Source organism: Coenobita brevimanus, chromosome 74 (assembly GCF_032717465.1).
Source record: "Coenobita brevimanus isolate Jiangsu-jjx chromosome 74, ASM3271746v2, whole genome shotgun sequence".
Classification (NCBI taxonomy): Eukaryota; Metazoa; Arthropoda; class Malacostraca; order Decapoda; family Coenobitidae; genus Coenobita; species Coenobita brevimanus.
This window is the reverse complement of record NC_137027.1, coordinates 7,855,341-7,876,606: the sequence shown is the minus strand read 5'-3', so window position 1 is coordinate 7,876,606 and position 21,266 is coordinate 7,855,341. Positions and strand designations below refer to the sequence as shown.

The following is a 21,266-nucleotide window of genomic DNA, read 5'->3' as shown; positions in this document are numbered from 1 at the left end:
AAGGAAATGTGGTCTGTTGGAATGGCAGCTGTTCATTAGTAGGACAGTCTGTATTTAAAATAAAGACAGCCTATTAGACTGAGTGAGAACATGTTAGATAACACAGGTACATGCTACTGCATCATGTTACTATGTGTGGCTCTCTCCGGAAGAAATAAAATCCATATTCCGGAGCAGCGCCAGACAAGCATGCTGATTTTTGACCACCGAATGCTCCTCAGGATGAAAATATACCACATACGATTAGATGCTGAAAGTGATTGTTGTCTGACGTTATGTTTATGTATAGTATATCAGAGACTGTACGAGTATTTTACCTTGTTGCTTTATTTAAAACCTGTGCATGAAAAGTCATCTATCACGTAAGGTTAGCATCTATAACACTTAGTAATTATTCTCAGAAATTTCGTGAGCCATAATGAAATACATATTCCTGTTGTTATTGTTTTTGTTTAACATTGATCTGTTTGGCCAAGTAGACCCGTCTACTACAGGTAAGTAACTGCTGCTGCAATGCCCTCCTACAGGTACAGTACAGCACATACACCGTACAGGGATCCGGCGCCCCCTTGTGGCAGACAGCGCCTAACAGCGCCTAACCAGGGTCGGACCAGAGTCCTTCCCACGGTGAAGTGCAGAGAAATATGTGAAGATATTTCCCTGGTGGACGCAGCAGTTGCTCCAGCCAAGGTGCACAGCATCACCACGTGTACGCTCCTTGCTGACACATGTATATCTCTGTACAGCTACTAAACAGAGTACCAAAAATCGGATATTTTAAGATGAATTTTTTTCGACAGAGAGGAAACATTTTCTCGACTGCTCTAAGATCTTAATGGCATGCTTAATAGATAACAGACAGTAAATATAACTTTCATATTTCCTATAGGATGCAGTTGTGTCCTGTACAGACGAACCCATTATTTATCTAAATTTTGATCACACACATGGTAACATTGAATATTCCCGAATGCATAAACTTACTTATGATATTTATCTGTTAAGTTTCTGATTCGCTAAAACTGAGCCATAAATTTAGGTATTACTATACACAGGCAGAGTACTTCAGCTATTGTACTGCATATATTGATTTTTGCTGCATGTTTTGTGAATTGTAAGAATATTATCGGTGTAGAGGTTTAAGGCATTGCAGCTGGTGGTGAAAACTCGCATAAGAATGAGCAATAAGGATAACGAATGGATTTAGGTGATGCCTGTGATCTGTCTATCTATCTGTCTGTCTATATATGTTACAGGAAATTTGTGTAACTAGTGATTTCATGAAATCCCTAGTGAATTCGTAATTACGGTTAAGTTAATTTAGGCTGCGGTTAGGTTAGTCTGGGATAATCTAGGTTAAGCTTAGGCTAGATTAGGCTAGGTTAATTTGGTTAGGTAGGCTTAGGTTAATTTAGACGTATGCTAAGTTATCATAAGCGTTCATCTACCTAACCTAACATAACCCAACTAACCTAGCCCAAACTTAACCTAGATTATCCCAGCCTAACCTAACCGCAGCCTAATTAACCTAACCTTAATTCACCCATTCTAGTGAAAACTCATTTCACGAATTCCATAGGGATTTCATGAAATCACTGGTTACACAAATTCTCTGTAACATATATATACACAAATTCCCTGTAGGAAATATATATATATATATATATATATATATATATATATATATATATATATATATATATATATATATATATATATATATATATATATATATATATATATATATATCAATATATATATATTTTCATAACCCAATGTCCCACATTCACTATGAAGTGGAGGGCTCTAAAAGGGGGTATTTGATCTCTGTGGCCATGAGTCACAATAGAAAAGACGTCTGCAGTAAAGTTTCCTCTTCTGAGTCGTGAGAGTTGCAAGGCAGCCCCAGACCAAAGCCAGACCATGAGTTTTCACACCAACATACCAAATATACAAATGCAAAGTGAATGGAACAATAATCCCACACTACCCCTTCTTTAAGTCCACCTTTACTTCGTGTTTTTATAGACAAGGAGAACGTTACAGTATTCTCTTTCCCAAACCTCAAGCATAATCGCTTTCCTTACCCTCGATATGGGATTGTTTAGTTGTTATGTACAAGCGAATGCATGTTTTTCAATCCATTTTTTTTTTTTTTATTCATGTGATTTCGTACAATTTCTGGAATATTGTTCACTTCCTTTTTCAATGTGATGTAATCCGGATGAATATCATTCAGTTCCCATCAAGACTGTCAGAGTCTAAGTGAATAATTGAGTAACGGGTAACTTCAATCACGCGTCATCGTTGTCATTTACCACACAGAACAAATCTTCTTCTGTCCAACACAAACCATTTGACGGTAATGGACTCCTGGCGGTTGGGGGTGTGAACGTCTGCAGCGGGAGGGTTACCTGGGCCAGCGAGCGTCCGGGAGTCCTCGGCGAGACTGCTAGGATGGAGCGTGCTCTCAGGCAGTATTAATGATTACGGGGGCTATATATATACACGTAACACCTTGGAGGCGACCACATGGGAGGGGGGCAGGGTGAGACATCGCCCCTACGGTGTCGTAGGGGGCGACCGTTCCTTATGTGTTCCGTCAAGTGGTTACCGACTCGGTGAGAGACACGTCACCATAGCACTATATTTTCCTCTTAGTCATACAAGGCCCGGGCTGCCAACCAGATTCCTTATGCTATCATGCCCTTCATGTCAACTTCCACCCAGGCACGTCGGGGCGGCGCCCTGGGTAATTACCACTGCCCACCTGAAGCCTCCCGTCCTCTTGCGTCCCTCTTTCCTCTGTCCTGTAGTGTCCCTCTTCCCCTCGTCCTCTTGCGTCCCTTTTCCCCTCGTCCTCTTGTTTTTCTCTTCCCCTCGTCCATTTGAATTCCCCTTCCCCCTTGTGACTCAACCCTTCCCTTCCCCTTTGTTCTTTACCTTTCTTTTCTGTTCCTTTTCTTCCTGTATTACTAATACTCTACGCACCCGGGGCATCGTTCCTGCTAAGTCTCCTTTCCGTTTACGCTCCCTCCTGCCCCTCTCTTCTTCTCCCTTTCCTCCTGTGTTACCTGTGTCTCTCTCCTTCTTGTGTCTTCCATTCCTCCATTCTCTTCAGTTTCCATCTCTCTTACGTCTTTCCCTTCTGCTCTCTCCCTCTTGAGTCCCTCTCCACCCCGAGTACCCAATTCCTCTTGTTTCCCTGTCCCCTAAGTTCTGTGCCTCCTCCATTTCTGTCCCCCTGTCCCTCCAGTTCTGTGTTACTGCTCCCCTTTCCTTTCTGTCCCTCTGTCCCTCCGAATCAGTGTCCCTTTTCTTTCTGTCCCCCTGTCCCCCAAATTCTGCGCCCTCTTCCCTTCTGTCCCCCTACTTTCCGAGTCCCCCATTCTCAAGTACTTCTTTTAGTAACGTCAATAGCGGCAGCCAAGGTCTAAGGTGGTGATGACAACATAATGAAGAGAAATGAGCATCGGTACTCAGACGGGAGAGAGATTTATGTCAAGTCGCCAATATACAGTTCTTCTCTTAACTGGGGAGAGAGGAGGGGTGTTGGTTAATGCATTCAGTTCGTAATTAGATGAACCCAAAGTTTGATTCTCAAACTGGTCAGACTCTTGAGCGAAGTTTCTTTCCTCCTTGTCCTTGTTCACCCAGCAGTATGACGAACTTGAATATAACATCGACTATTGCACTTTGTATTTCGTGTCAGATGTGCATTCACTGTTTTCCTTAAATACCTTCGTACAGTCGATAGGCATAAATCAAATCTATCTTCTCTTTCCTCAGTGTCCCCTTCTGCCTGTGCCTTTCGATAGGTCCTCTGCCTCAGTAGCTTTCAAGTTCCGGAAATGTGATGAAAACAAGCCTATCACGTAATGGTGGACTTGGTAAAACATCCCAAGCTGGCTTAATGGCTACTTCTTGTAGATGACTCTTTTGTAACTGTTTTCCGTAAAATACAGTCGAAAATCATATGTAAAGCTGTAAAATATATTTCCCTTTCATTATCCTGAGGTCCTATACGTTCTGTACGAGACAGCCTACTGTACAGGAGGTAAACTGTGAAGTGCTTTCAATCTAGGATACAACTCCTAAAAAAAAACTGAATAAGTAAATAAAAAAACAAGAATAAATATTAAAAGCAAAACACTTCGTTTTCATGAAAATCCTTCTCCACCAAGAATTAACTTATTCTGAAGCACTGAATAAAAATATCTCCATTTAATCCATTATATACCGGTATATATATATATATATATATATATATATATATATATATATATATATATATATATATATATATATATATATATATATATATATATATATATATATATATGTGTGTGTGTATGTGTGTGTGTGTGTGTGTGTATGCATTAATATCTATCTATCAATCAATCAATCTATCTATCTGTCTATCTCTATATTTTTTATACACATACATACACACACACACACACACATCTGTAAATCTATCAACAACGTTCTACGACAAAATCAACATGTGCTCGCTTTCGGGCGAGCGAATTATGCTGTTTATATGCTATAGTAGCAGTCTAATACAAAGATCCATTGCGTGATACATCCAATGCCCAGTTAACAGCGAGGCCAGACTTCATCTTTACAGACGACAGGAGTTGACTGGTACTGCTAAGCATCCACAAATTTCATGGCAAATATTATATCTACTACTGTGACTAAGATTAGCACATCGTTAATGCCACAAGGTCGGAGTTGTTGGTCAGTGTAAGAAATGATGACAGTCGTTGCTATGTGGCATGAATACTATTAACACGAAAACTCTGTGAGTTGCATAACAGAGATTATTGCCAATACTTCCGCGTGAAAACTTAGTACCGGTGGTCCTACCCAGCCATAACTTGCAACTTGACCTTAAGGTATGGTGGCGATCACGCTGCGAGTGTGGCATGGCAATGAGATGTGTAAGGGCGGCTCGGCTTGAGTTATGGGAGCCATTATGACATACTACAGTACCTTTCATATTCCTTTGACCATCCGCTCTAACTTACTTATATCTGACATCAGCTGGCATTGCGCTGACTAATTCTCGATCATTTTTCATGAAGATGAATTAGCTTAAAGATTTTTTTGCCAATACACTTACGACATGACAATTTTGACACCTCGCTATCTATCATGCTGTGCTAAAAGAAATTCCATTCCTGGGGAATATATATATATATAGAAAGACAGGCAAATTACATAATATTAGTTGATGATGACATCACCTTTGAAAACTAAAATTAATTCCATTCGTATACAAAGGTTGTGTTATATAATGTCCTTTCAGGTCATTGTGGAGGGGTGATGTTAGAATCGAAATTATTAAAATCTATAATTATACTTCTCTATCATCCATCCTTCATTACACCATTAACAGTGTCACAGATGGGGGCAAGGCTACTTTGTCTCGGCACTTAAGGCGAGAGTGATCAGTCGATCGTCCTTGAGTGGTATTATGTGAACAATACTCGTAAACCCGTATCATCCCTCAGATAGTTTTACTGCACGAGACCACAAGGCGTGTAGTTGTATAGTGACCACTTCTTGTTTTTGTTACTGCTGCTATTGTGCTGCTGCTGTTGTTGTCGTTGCCGTTGTTGTTGTTGTTGTTGCATAACCACGGTTTGCCTGACCGAACAGACCCGTCGACTGCAGGTCGACCCATAGGGTCTTTACAATGACACTAATAACTATAGTAACTGTAATGAACTTTTTAAATACAGTTACCCCTGAACGCAATAAAGGGATTCCTGGCCTGCAAGAAACCACTTGCCGTGTCGCTAAGTGTAGAGTCAATCGGAAATAGTAGTACATTAAGTGAATGGATAGTGCTCGACCCACGCTAGTAATTTCTGTGTGATAATAGACTTCGACATCCACAATAAAATTCTGTTCTGAGCCACCACCACAACCACCATCATCATCATACTCTTTCATACCTGTTGATGGACTGGTGTGGGATCCAGGCATAGGAAAAACGAATGTACAAAAGTGGAAGTACTGTCAACGAGATGCTCAGTTAAATAGTCCAGACATTCATCCCAACATTAAAGCCTCCGGAATCCTGACTCCACCTTACAGAAATAGCTACATTTTCCAAATGCGCATCATATAGATAACTGTCAGGCATTCTGGTAATCATCAAGTTGAATGTACTCATATTCTATTCTACGTGGCGTATTTGAAGCAACACTGTGCAGAGACGTAGCCTGGATTATCTAGAGGTGGCGGGAGGAGCCATGAGTGTGGGGGGTGGGGGGAGAGGAATTCATATTATGGGGCCAACATTTTATCCCAAATACTTGATATGATGTTACTGCAAATACAGACCCTCCTAAATGAAACAGGGGACTTCCATTTTTGACGGAGCCGAAATGACAGGTACAGAGTACATCTTACTCGTACATGAGATGAAAGGCGTAGGGCAAAGCTTTCATTTGTGTCGACGAGTAACTTCGGAGTGAAAGGACAGACGTTAGGGCCCTCAGTTTATCCCAGAGACCGTCGAAAATACAATACGTGGCCTCCACAATTGCCGGAGAGAATGTTAATCCATAAATCACCCCTTCCTCTCGCCCTCATTATCTCTACATCCTTCAAACAGCTTAGTAATTATAATGAGAATGGGTTAATGGAACGCCCAGTATCAGCTGAAAACACTTTAATATTGCTGAATTTTAATACTGCCTCTTTAGGAGTAATAATTGGTAGTAACTGGTAACAAAATTATAAGAAATTCGAGATAATGGCACACAGAAACGTCTCCTAGATCAATGTTGGTAGTCAGTTCTCTCTCTCTCTCTCTCTCTCTCTCTTTACCTGTGTTTGTGTGTGTGTGTGTGTGTGTGTGTGTGTGTGTGTGTGTGTGTGTGTGTGTGTTTGTACGTATGCGTGTGTGTGTGTGTGTTTACTATAAATAAATAAATACATACGGTCAAGTATCCTGAGGGGCCACAGCGTTGCAACCACATGGGGAAGGGGGGAGAAGCCATTAGAACATGATACCAGCTCAGTTATCACTCCTCCTCGCTCCACTTGCCTCCCCTGCGTCACTCACTTCGTACCTGCCTCTCCTACCCTTCTCTCTTTATTTTCCTTTGCTCTATGAAGGAACCAGTGCATATTATTGTCTAGCTGACGCAAAAACAAGGTAAAAAAAAAAAGGGTACGATTAGTTTATAAAATCTTCTGACTGATGGAACAATGAAGTAAAAAACTGGACGTTCATTGACCTGCTTAGTACCGCCTATCTTTGTAAGCAATAAAACAAGGACTGCTCAGAGGGTGCAACTTCCGCGCCCACCTAACGAAAGAAGGGTCGAACATTTGAGTCTACCCTGTAAACTGGACATTCAACTGAGTACTCTCAAACTCGAGTAACTTCATTCTTGATTGACCTTTAACATTTCCAGTACGTTTGATGCGGATCGGATCGAAACTGTTTTAGGTGACCTCCATTGTGACCTTGAAGTTTTATCTTTCTTCGTGGTCTTGGTCTTTAATTAACTATTTTCAAAATCGATTCCCTTTATCCTTACATTAACTTGAAAACTTAAACAAAGCTTGGTCTAAACTGGATACAAACTGTTTAAACCGATCTTGCCATGTGGTCTTCTTCTTTGACGCACAGTTAAACAGTGATACGTCAACCGACTGAATGATTCTCAGTCCTTCCGAGTCAGATTTAATTTGTTTTACTTGCTCTGTTCACAGACACATGGGTCAAACTTTGACCTTGTTCTGTGACCTAGGCCTTTGACTGATTTTTCTCAGAATCGAATATTTTCGCCCTGCCTTGCCCTTAACTCTTGGTCTAAATCGGATAAAAACTGGTTAAGTTGACCTTGCCAAGTCAAACTTTGACCTATCCCTGTGACCTTAACATTTGGCCTATTTTTCTAAAAAAAAAATAAAAAAAAATGGCTGTCTCAACCAAACATTAGTGAAATTGGATAAAAATTGCTAGTTACTTTGTTCACAAACTTACCCACCCACCCACCCAACAACTCCCCCCCCCCAAACACGAAATAATATCTGCCTTCGTTTTGCAAACGCAGGTGTAAAATGATAATGCTGGGGCAAATGAGGACTGTAATAGTTTCGCCAAGGAGTCAGTGCGTAAAATAGTCTGATTGTTGCAAGAATGAAGTGATTAAACTTATTTTTAATGAAGGGGCTAATGGAAATTGCTTCCCCTATGCTATGAGACACGAAAATTAAAATATGAAACTTTATGGAGAGGTAAATGGAGATCGTTTTTTGCTCAGACACCCACATGAAAAGCATTATTCCCTAAATACAACTACTTATGCCTGTCATCAGAAACGTTCATGAAATGAATTTTTATGCTTGCTTACTACAGCATTCAACTTTCTGTCATTATTTTACTTCTCTCTCTGGAGCTAAGGTGGCCTGGTGTTAGTGTGTTCGTCTTTCAAAGCATGTGCCCCTACTCATAGTTCAAAACCCAAGCCGTGGCGGACATTCTAAGTGGACGTTCGCATAAACAAACTTCGGCCCATATTAACGAAACCGCTACAACACTTCATCTTTCACAAGGTTAACTCTCCCTACAGACACCCATTCCTCATTCGCAGTTAGCTAGTAAGCAGAAGGGTCCATTTTATCAACCACCCTCCTTCCGATGTGACATCCATTCCTAGAGTGGACCTAACATAGTTTGCTACAGTATTTTCTTCTCCCTCTGTCATGTTCTACCAAAGCCATTTTTAATATCCTCTTCCTTCTTCTTCCTCTTGCCTGTCACTTTGGTGCACTCCCCACCTATCGTCAACCCCATCCAGCTGCCATCCCTTCTCCCATTTGACATCAGGTAATAATTCACTCGTATGTCACATGTCGCTGTGGGTAAATATAACCCAGCAGGGAAGATGAGACGGACTGACGGCTTGAGCATCATATTCTTACCCGAGCTTCCCGTTCAGCAGTGTTATTCCCATTTTCTCTGTATTGCCCCTCTTGGTTGAGCATCTGTCTCGCTTCTGTTATTCCCATTCTATTTGCATCAGTTCTCGTAGTCCAGTTCCTCTTGTACCCCTGTAGTTCCCTTCATCTTTGCATCCTGAATTATGTATATTTCATTTACTTGCTCTCTGTCTACACCCCCACCACCACCACCACCACTATCATCATCATCATCGTCATACCTGCCTACAGTTCACACCTTTCTTAGTTATATTTCTACCTTGATATTCACTTTCTGGTAACCTTACATTAGCTTTGGTGTATAGCCGTGGCCTAATTTTCTAACTTCCCTGTTTGCATGCAGTGATAATACGTCGCAAATTCAGCATCATAACAGCCTTCAGAGCATTAATATAGCGTAACTTTCGCCCATTTTATAGCTATCATTCATTTTCTAAGTCAATCTGTACTATGGTTGCTGTTTTGCATGATGTACAGTTCGGTGGATTACGTGTAAGAGTAAGAAAAATTGCATTAGATGATCATATTAATCATCAAGAACTGTTTTTATTCATGCGATGATCTTAAAGCTATTCCCTTGACCATTCGTTCTTTATATCCCTATTTATCAATCCTTGTGTCCTTGCCCCTCCTTTTTTTCTTTCCTTTTGCGCCTCCTGTCTCTCGTTCGTCATCTATTCATTTTCTTTTTGTCTTCCTTCTTATTTCCCTCCTCTTTTCTTCCCATTGTTCTTTCCTCTTCCTACTCATCCATTTCTTTCCCTTTTCTAACCCTCATCACAACTATATCATAATTATCCACTCATTGTTATTTACTTACTTCATGTCAGTGCAGCAGTGATGAGGATTTGATGAAGACAAGTCATGAAAAAAATTTATTTTTGGCAGTGTCAGTAAACATATTTATTCCAACGAAAACATCCATAAATCCCAAAAGGATAGCATAAGATACTAACAGTGCGATATGATGGTGTGAAGATAAATTAACCATTTTTAAAACATATTACTGACATAATATAAATGACAGAATAAATATGAGAGAAAAAAGTGAAGTCGAGCGGGAAGATATGAAATGAAGTGGAAAGAAGATATTCTGGATAACCTCCAATACTGCCGTCATTTAGAAACATTTGCGGTGGACTATACCCGGACCTGACTCTTCATATTCCTCCTTGGATATCCACATGGACTGGAAGGTGGAAAGAGAGGCCAGGATGGAGCCACCGATCCAGACTGAGTACTTGCGTTCGGGAGGAGCAATGATCTTGATCTTGATGGTGGAGGGAGCCAGGGACGTGATTTCCTTCTGCATGCGGTCAGCAATACCAGGGTACATGGTGGTGCCACCAGACATGACGGTGTTGGCATACAGGTCCTTCCTGATGTCCACATCGCACTTCATGATGGACTGATACACAGTCTCGTGCACACCTGAAGACTCCATACCCAGGAAGGAAGGCTGGTAAAGTGCCTCTGGACACCTAAATCTTTCATTTCCAATGGTGATTACTTGGCCATCTGGAAGCTCATAAGACTTTTCCAAGGAAGTAGTTGCAGCAGCCTGAGCCATTTCATTCTCGAAGTCGAGAGCGACGTAGCACAGCTTCTCCTTGATGTCACGAACGATCTCTCGCTCGGCCGTGGTGGTGAATGAGTAACCTCTCTCAGTCATGATCTTCATGAGATAGTCGGTCAGGTCACGGCCAGCCAGGTCAAGACGCATGATGGCGTGAGGGAGAGCATAACCTTCATAGATGGGGACAGTATGAGTGACACCATCACCGGAGTCCAGCACGATACCAGTGGTACGACCAGACGCGTACAGGGACAACACGGCCTGGATGGCCACGTACATGGCTGGACAGCTGAAAGTCTCAAACATGATCTGTGTCATCTTTTCACGGTTGGCCTTGGGGTTGAGAGGAGCCTCAGTGAGTAGAACAGGGGATTCCTCAGGAGCGATACGGAGCTCATTGTAAAAAGTGTGATGCCAGATCTTCTCCATGTCGTCCCAGTTGGTGATGATACCGTGCTCGATTGGGTATTTAATCGTCAGGATACCTCTCTTGCTCTGAGCTTCATCACCAACGTAAGCGTCCTTCTGACCCATACCGACCATCACACCCTGGTGACGAGGACGACCAACTATAGAGGGGAAGACGGCGCGGGGAGCGTCGTCGCCGGCGAAGCCGGCCTTACAAAGACCAGAACCATTGTCGCAAACCAGAGGTGTTGCGTCATCGTCACACATGGTCGATTACAGATCTGGGAAAAAGAATGGTGCAACGATAGAACGATTTGCAAAGATATAGTATTTTCATATACTAGTTGCAGTGCTATTCTATTGAGGTTAGCGATGCGGTGGTATCACAACACATGTTGCTAACAGTCTTGTAAAGACTTATCTGTTAGAGTTCCACATTAATTTAAGCATTCCGCGCAAAAAAAAACAAGTGTCACATGCAGATTAATGTGCAGTATGACATCAATGTTCAACTGTAAGATTTTAAAGATGAAATTATTCTTAAATATATTTAATCAGTTGAAAAGCCATGGTAATGTTAACGGATAACAATAGAAAGTTTGGCTGCTTTCAAAGGCAAATATGGATAATCCCTTTACTCCGTTTTCAGCTGTCTGCATGTGAAGCATTCTGTGCAAAAGCAGCAAATAAACTCCGGTGCTTGTATTACAAAATTAATGACAGCGAAGCTGTGTTGTTACGTGAATATGTCCAACCTCAGCGCAGCGAGGAGCTCCCTGCGGCGTCACCCCCGGCGTGTCACTCACTGGTGGTCGGTGAGGCACGACACGTCCTGCAATATATATATGAGCGTGAAGCCAGCCTCTCCATATAAGCTTCAAGAGGGCAGGCAAGAGGGTAGGTGGTGGTGGTGGGGGGAGATACAGGGAGGCAAAGGGAGGACTAAAACCCAGGGACGGATGGATAAGGTGGGGATGCGAGCTACAAGAAGGGTGAACAGGCAAGAGGGGCAAGCAGGTAGACAGGGCAAGGTTGTAGATAGGGCAAGGTGCAAGGTGGGTAGGACAAGGTGGTAGGTAGTTAGGCCGAGGAGAGGTGGGAGGGGGGCCCTGTGAGTGGTTCTGGCCCGTCAGGAGGTTGTCCACGGGGAGTAATGAGGTAACGTCATTGGTCAGGCCAAGTGTGGTGGGGCACACACTGGTTTATCAGGAGTGCATCAGTCAACCAGCATCATGGAGCCAAGTACCTCACATGCCTGCCAAAATGGTTCACGTCCACCATAGCTTTGATATCAATGTTGCCGGCTACATGTGTTATTGTTATTGTTATTATGAAGGACTTGACACGTACAGTATATGACAAGGGAAAACAGGAAAAAGAAACAACCAGACACTGCATTCTTCTGTATCCGCAGATACACTAGTACTGTATATACCGGTAGGGAAGTGTCATAGCTTTTATATACCGGTATGTCACTGCTTAGCTCTGTGTACCGGTATAAAAGTGTCAAAGTCATATAAACCGGGATGTAGTTATCAGTCTTATAAACCGGTATGAAAGTTTTATAGATTTGTACTACGTCAGTGTATTTTTGAAGGACCATTTTCGACCAACTTACAAGCGCTTGGCAAAGTGCTCAGGAGTGAAGGAATAATGAGTATTTGTGTGTCTTGGTGATGAGTGCAGTACTTGTGGCAGATACAGGAATTTGTATATATCTAATAGCAGGTTACACTCACTAATAATATATTACGGTATAAACTCTTTTTCAAGTATCAGATTCAAAGTTTTTTTTTTTTTTTCCATAAACTATATTAAACAGGTGGAGAGAGCCACCTTCCACTCACTTGATGTAGTGCAATTTTCAGGTGATTTTATAAAGAGTGACAAGCCAAATGGTTTCTTGTAGCCAAGGAATCCGTGTGATACACTAGATTGTACCCACATAATCAAATGGACGCCTGGTGATCTAGTGAGTCAAGGCACTACAGCAAGGGAAAGGGACGAGAAGGAAAATGAACACTTGAAGAAACAGCGACTTCATGAGGAAAAAAGACACACTAGTCAGAAAAATTAACCAGCACCAAGTGTACGATACAGCGTACTATTATTTTATGACGGACATCCATCACACGTTAACCTAAATGAGTCGCTGCATGACCGGCCCAACGACACGAGTGCTGCAAATCATGCTTAATCGAGGACATAGAGGACAAACAGCCAAGCATTATAAAAGTCTATGTCCACTAAAGCAGTACAGTAAGTTCTCGTTGCATGTTGCTTCTTCTCAACTTTGTTTTTCCTTTGCACTGAAGGCCTAATTTAATGTAAAAAATTGCGTATTTAATTTCCATTGCTACCTATAAAATTGGTTTGGTAGTTTCCCCCAGTTAATTGTACAGCCGTATGAATACCTGGTTTGATATTTAGAACACATACCTAACATACCTCTATAACGAGAACTTACTGTACTGTGATTACTACGGTGAGAAAGGTCATATTACGCCTGCCTGCCCCAGTTCTCCTGATCAATGCGTTGGATTTGAGAAGGATCCCTCCTGCTCTGTCAACTCGTGGGGACAGTTTCTGTAACCGGTGATCACCGTATTGCGGAGTCACGGGATCTGCCAGCTCGTACTCGGCACATCATTTCTACCACCAACACAAAATCTGCCTTGGACCACTTTTCCATTAGACGCGTGGCTGATCACGGTGGGCTGAAATCCGCCAGGCCAAATAGTAGACTGCGTTATTCCGTGTACCCAGCAATACCGGAATATCATTAATCCCATAATCCAAATTCTCCACTATGAAAGTCAAATAATTGATGGCGACATGAATCTGAACCTTCTGCAAACTTTCAACTCACAAATTAACTATGGAATACCCATGGTGAAATTAGGATGGAAATAAAGAATATCCAGTTACACCTCCCGATCGCGTGCACATCATAAAAGCCATCACAAACGGACCCAGTCCACCAGTTATGGTTGTAGGGTACGTAGTCCCTCGTCCTCACCAAACACACATACCAAAAAGTATACGTCAAGTTGACTTCACCGAGAACCATGTCAAAACAACAACTGCATCATCATCATGATTGAGCTAATCTAATAACAGGGTTAAATCACCCCCAGCTTCCGCAACTACACGTTTCCAGTAACGGGGCAAAGAATCAAAGGACGACAGGTTGTCTCAAAGAGGTGGCATAAGTAGTGATACGCAGATATGTGCGGCAGAGCCCTCCTCAAGACAATATTACAATTTAAACCCCCCCCCCATCAAACCTCGGCCAGTTGTTAGAAGCGAATATCTTATAATTACCATAAGAATTTCAAGATGTGTTCACCCAGTCAGATGAAGATCACGACCTGAGAAATTAATACTCTGCATCCTACTACATCCACAGAAACGGACCGCCTGTTATAAACCTTAAAGAAGAAAATAAAGAAACTGAGGGTCAAAACGCCAAGGATACGAGTACTCTGACGCTGGAATAACATAACCATTTTTGAGCTCATAGTCATTACCCACTGTACCTGGGGCCATTCATAATAATCATACCGTAGAAGAGAGTGAGGGCTTTATGCCAGGTGCTGCAATGAGGGTTGGTGAATGTCACTTCAGGTGTGACATAATGCTTCATTATCACAAATACATATAACTGGGATTGACGATGTGTCATTATGTCACCCGTCTTGTATTTAAATACGGTTAGAGGGGTTTGCTTTGAATTCAGAAAACAATTATGTCCAATGCTGAATACTCGAGCCCTGTATCTGAATAAGAGCCGAACATGTTGAGAGGACGGGGTGGTGGTAGAGAGGACGGGGTGGTGGTGGAGGGGACGGGGTGGTGGTAGAGGGGACGGGGTGGTGTTGGAGGGGAAGGGGTTGTGATGGATGGGAAGGGTTGGTGATAGAGAACAAGGACATGGTCTATTATCCTTAGCAGAGAGGACGGGGTGGTGGTGGAGTGGTGGAGGGGAAGGGGTGGTGGAACAAAAGGTGATGGTGGAACAAAAGGTAGTGATGGAGGAGAAAGGGTGGTGAAACAAAAGGTGGTGGTGGAAGGGAAGGGGTGGTGGAGCAAAAGGTGGTGGGGGAGGTAAAGGGGTACTGGTGCAAAAGGTAGTTTTGGAACGTAAGGTGGTGATGGAAGGAAAGAGGTGTGGAGCTAAAGGCGGTGGTGGGGAGGAATGGATGGTAACAGAGGTTTAAGGGTGTTGATGGTGGAGTGGAAGTTGTGGTGGATTGGGTAGAGGTTATGTAATTCTTATTTTTTTTGGCATGGATGGATTGGTGTTATGGGGAGTGGGGTGTGCGGCTTGGTGGAAATAAGTCTTACGTAATTCTTAAATATCCCATGGCAGAAAAAAGGATAGCATTTTCAAAATCTGTGTGTTTCTTAGCATCTATTCCCACACAAACAACCCACGTGAAGCACTACATGATCAAAATACAACACAAGTTTTAGTAGACCAAAGGCAAATAAATAATCCCATATTTCACCATCCAAGGAATGCCCTATCAGATCAAGGTACTACCCTTTAGCTTTTGCAGTAGAGCAGTAAGATCATCCCTGACATTTTTTAATACTTCTCTTTCACTTGCTGAGTGAGTTTCAGAACCTTAAATTGTGTGCAGCGATGTTATAGAATTCTGGTCACAAATACCAGGACACAGATATGGTGATTTCGATGATACTATTTGGATTCGTAAGATGTTACGGATTCCTTCGGATGCCATATTTTCGTCTTGAGGTGTTACGTCTACCGACACTTCTACATCGATGAAAGATAACACAGCTACTGCTGCCAACGTCACACCTAAGCTTGAAGGAGTCATGGCTATCGTTCTTAACATATTCATCAGGACATGTCATGGTTACCGTCGCATACACACCAGTATTGAGTGTCGTAGTCACTGCTGCTCCGACACCTACGTCAGATGTGTTACCACATGACCCGATACATCGTCAAATGTTACGAATACCTTCCAGTCGGACGCCACTGCTCCAAAAGAATACCAAGAAGACCCTCAGTAGACCTTTCTGTAGGAGCTCATCTTGATCTCCATTGTGATCAACGACGATGCAGCGGCAATATATACAACACTGCATATATTTAGCTCTGAACCGTGTATGTGTTGTTAAGCTCGGTGAATGTATAATACCTTCCTGTCTTTGTCAGACCATGAAGATTACAGCTATCTCCTAACCCAAAGTCCCCACACCGGACTCACCCTCTCCCCCGTGTCATCAGCTATCCCTCACAATATGCCCCAGACCTGACCAGACCCCACCTCCCTGTGCCATCGACTACCCCTCTCCCTAAACCCCCATACGCGACTCTACCACCACCCCATGCCATCAGTTACCCTCTCACTCTGAGCCCAAAGGCCCGTCCCCTCCAACTCCTCCTGCAGGCAGTTACCCTCTCTCAACCCTAAAGATCCGACCCACCCCTCCTACTTCGCCGTTAAATTAGCTGCCCGTCATCCTGTAGACCCCAAGCCCGATAGTTCGGAGTATCCATAGGAATGTTGCTCTAATGCCCAGTCTTCGAGTTTGTGGGAACTGCCACAATTCAACACCTCCACGCTTCTCTGTCACTGTTGCCTTTTGTTGTTCCAGATCTCCCTTTTCCTATGATCCATCTCCACATCCACCCCATCTTACATTTACATATGTTTTGACAGAAACTGTCTTGGATTCCTCTCATTCTTGCTAATCATAATTTTTGAGTGCAATAAATAGTTCTGTGTTCCTAGACTTTTTGCAAGAGGTGCAGTGCTGTTAGGGTGCATAGGAGCGGCGCTCTGGCTCCTCCTTTGTAAGACAGTTTCATAAAAGACACATACGTGAAACACAATTTTTCTTCATTCAGACCAGGATCTAAATATCAATATATAAATGCACCGTGCTAGAGGATTGTACGAGAGTGTGAGCCATCATTTAAGTGCGAGCATTTCGGCAGAAGCCAGTGCGCTTCACTGAATATCAAGATTTGCTAGTGAAAAACGTCCAGTATCTGTAAGCGTTTTAGATACATTACCAACCAACACGGATTTTTCACTTGAGCCCCTTATGGGTGAAAAAATCCCAAAAGTCAATACACCTTCTGTCTTTTATTTCACTTGCCACTCACTAATTGGGGCTGATTGTCATTACGCTTCATGATAACCTGATGATTTTTCTCATTTTTTTATGGGAAAGGCAACCATTTCCTCTGACCTCCGGCACCTCGGAATTTACCACTGCACCCCTGCTTCTAACCGGATATTGTCTACGCCATAGTCCCTACTAACGTGCATAGATAACCTTAAAATAATATGTTCAGAATTTTTAGTACTATTATTTATCCTTTTGCAAACTTGCTTATCTGCAAATTAAGTATAATGCGATAGTTCTCCCACGACAAATGTTCATCGATTTCTTACTATAACTAGATGGTCTGTATACCTGATCTTTATTCACCTTAGCCCGATGACATGTTTTAGTGTTTATTCTTGCTCTCTCCGGACGATTTTTCTCTGGTATGGAAAGACTTTTTTGAACGGAAATTGAGTTATGTGCAATCTTAATAAACTCGTTCACTGCAACAGATCCTAACATAAGCAATATTGTTCGGTGGTATCAAAAATTAAATGAAAAAGGCGTTGTTGGGTTGCAGGAGTTAATATGAATGGGAGATGAATAAATGTGTCTGAGGTAAACATAATCTCCATAACCGGATTCAGCAGACTAAACATTCCTTCTTTTTGTTATGAGTAGTTTGCATGTTCTATAAACTCGACCATGTGTGGGAAATGTTCTCTGACATGCGCCGCACATACAGGCATATTGAAATAAGAATGGTGAGACGGATGTGCAATGTCACACTTAGAGATAGAACATCGTATGGTGAATGAGGCGGATGTTTGTGTATAATTCACTGCCTTGTCGATCTGATGTGTACAAGTTGACTAAAATGGCTTGGACAAGTAGAGAAAATCTGTGAGGGCATCTAGTTAAAGCGTTGCACGATCTAAATGTGTATGGGAGAGTTCCTGGGAGTAGATCATTGAAAATACGGTAGGTTGTGAGATTGTACCAGAGTCTTAGGTACATGGTTGAGATGCGTGATAGAGATGCTGCAGGAGACAGTCTGGCTTCAATCAGCTTCCATCAGAAAAACAAGGTTGACCCAAGCAGGCAGTGAACACTACCTTTCAAAATTTATAATTCTAAGTTCCGGTACTTCAGCCTGTGGAATTATGACCGAGACACAGTAATGATGGCTAGTTACTACGGAGTCCTTTAACAAAGAAACTGAAGCAGTGTTATTCTGTACTATAGTAAAATCAGGATGAAATGTGATGATAACTTCTTATTCCACGATACATAACGAAAAATAGCTTACTCGAAGCAAAAGTGAATTCTTGATAGTACTTTTGTTACACAGATAACGGTACTTTTGAACTGACAATTAATCTAAAACCTCTTTCCAGAAGAAACTTATATACATTTGACTTCACAATTGAATTTATATACTTTTGCCAACTAAAGGAAGTGTAAATAGAGAAATATTTACACTTCCTTTAGTTGGCAAAAGTATATAAATTCAATTGTGAAGTTAAATGTATATAAGTTTATTTCTTCTGGATACAGACTTTTCATCAAATGCTTTCCAATTGCTTTAAAATATTATTGACACAAATGAATGTAAACAGTAGAGCTAAACGTGAAAGAAAGTGCTTATAAAGGCACTGACATTGTTGAGAAGTAAGTTAACACTTGCCTTCAAGTTAATTCAGATAAAGCTAGTGCCAGCAGCAGGGTATGGGTGTAATAATTAAAAATGACTCCCACTCTGTGAGAAGAGTAAGTGCCTGTTAGGCATGACATCTTATTCATATTACCAACGACAACTGGGAAATTATGGAATAATGTACAGGTGACTAAAGTTAAGACAAGTAAATAAGTTCACTTAACTTTTTCATTTATTTTCAAATGAGTTAGCATATAAATAATGAAATATCTAAAACAAAAAGCAAAAGAAAAATTATGAAGCTTCAACTTTAAGATGACCGGAGCCAAAAAAAAAAAAAAAAAATCTTATTTATTGTGCTGCCAAACATAAGAATAGCATCGTCATTTTGGCTAATGTTTATCTGAAGGAATTAAAGACATGATATTGTTTCATGATGAAAAAAGTGAACCTGGATTTATCAAACGTTGAACACATTGGCTGTATCACAGTATTTATTCAATGTGCATAGAAATGTAAATGCTAAATGAATACAACTTTTAGAAGCATTTCCTGTGGACAATGCCGGGGCCGGACTCGTCGTACTCCTCCTTGGTGATCCACATGGACTGGAAGGTGGACAGAGAAGCCAGGATAGAGCCACCGATCCAGACGGAGTACTTGCGCTCGGGAGGAGCAATGATCTTGATCTTGATGGTGGAGGGAGCCAGGGACGTGATTTCCTTCTGCATGCGGTCAGCAATACCAGGGTACATGGTGGTGCCACCAGACATGACGGTGTTTGCATACAAGTCCTTCCTGATGTCCACGTCACACTTCATGATGGACTGATACACGGTCTCGTGGACACCACAGGATTCCATTCCCAAGAAAGAAGGCTGGAACAGTGCCTCAGGTGCACGGAAGCGCTCATTGCCAATGGTGATGACTTGGCCATCAGGCAACTCGTAAGATTTCTCCAGAGATGCAGTGGCAGCAGCCTGAGCCATTTCATTCTCAAAGTCCAAGGCGACGTAACATAGCTTCTCCTTGATGTCACGAACAATTTCTCGCTCAGCCGTGGTGGTGAAGGAATAACCTCGTTCAGTCAGGATCTTCATTAGGTAATTTGTAAGATCACGACCAGCCAGGTCAAGACGCATGATGGCGTGAGGAAGAGCATAACCTTCATAGATGGGGACAGTATGAGTGACACCATCACCGGAGTCCAGCACTATACCAGTGGTACGACCAGAGGCGTACAGGGACAGTACGGCCTGGATGGCCACGTACATGGCTGGTCCGCTGAAAGTTTCGAACATGATCTGTGTCATCTTCTCCCGGTTGGCCTTGGGGTTGAGGGGAGCCTCAGTGAGGAGGACAGGAGACTCTTCAGGGGCGACACGAAGTTCGTTGTAAAAAGTGTGATGCCAGATCTTCTCCATGTCGTCCCAGTTGGTGATGATACCGTGCTCGATGGGGTACTTGAGAGTCAGGATACCTCTCTTGCTCTGGGCCTCATCGCCGACATAGGCGTCCTTCTGACCCATACCGACCATCACACCCTGGTGACGAGGACGGCCTACGATGGAGGGGAAGACGGCGCGGGGAGCGTCGTCGCCGGCAAAGCCTGCCTTGCAGAGACCAGAGCCATTGTCGCAGACCAGCGCAGTTGCGTCATCGTCACACATGTCCGATTAGGTGTTAGTTCTGTTTGGTAGGAAAATGTATCCATTAGTCACCTGAATGGTTTACCGTGTTGCTGTTGAAATTATTATCCTACTTAATTTATGGCAGTAAATTTTTAAATAACTTGGTTCATATAATCCAACTAATAATTATAACTATCTACTAGTTTACTCTGAAAGCTTGTTACACCCTCCGTAACAGGCTTATCTGTACATCGTGCGTTTCTCTAGATCTCCCCACACACGCCCCATGACAGTGACGAATGGCCATACCTGTGTCACTGTCACTCGCTTTTCGTCCTGTCATCACTTGCGGACCGCACCAGCTTCCGACATGCCACGCACATTATTGTTTTATTTTAAGGATGAACTGAGTCTCAGCTTACACGGGAAGTCAAAGGGGAGCAAGAGACTGATGATGCTGTATGACTTAGATATATATTCCCAGCAACGATCAACAACTTCCCAGTAACAGTAATGAAAACATACATTGTTGGGCATCCTGAATGAAGATTTACTTTGTATGTACAATATAGTATGTATTAGAGTGAAGAAGCATTCTTCAGCAGTAGGTAAATTGCCCCTCAGGTAAAACAAGATTCATCACATTCTACATCATTATTGACATTTGTGAAAACACTGGCACTTCCAAACGCTATTGATTGTATTAAGAGGTGAAAGAGGACGTGAGAAAGTCGGGAAAGACGAAAAGGCAACGGCAATAACAGGTTTTGCAAAGTATCCTCTCGTCGCCAATATGCATATATTAAATATAACGTCAAGTAAATATATCAAGGATAAATGTATGATCATACGTGCTGGACTCCACTGCACGCATTAATAAAAATAAAAATAAAAGAATTCTGAACAAGGATGGCAGTCTCTAAACACT

The 21,266-nt window shown here is 42.3% G+C and overlaps 2 protein-coding genes across 2 annotated transcripts; both read right to left on the bottom strand.

The window, feature by feature from the left end:
* Positions 1-10,093: 10,093 nt before the first annotated feature.
* Positions 10,094-11,224, bottom strand: LOC145407758 (actin, muscle-like). The gene has a single exon (XM_080278629.1). It carries the CDS (start codon positions 11,222-11,224, stop codon positions 10,094-10,096), a length of 1,131 nt encoding a protein of 376 aa, XP_080134755.1.
* Positions 11,225-19,246: 8,022 nt separating this feature from the next.
* Positions 19,247-20,377, bottom strand: LOC145407750 (actin, muscle-like). Its single transcript, XM_080278623.1, has one exon. The coding sequence runs from the start codon at positions 20,375-20,377 to the stop codon at positions 19,247-19,249; it is 1,131 nt and encodes a 376-aa protein (XP_080134749.1).
* Between the last annotated feature and the right edge of the window lie 889 nt (positions 20,378-21,266).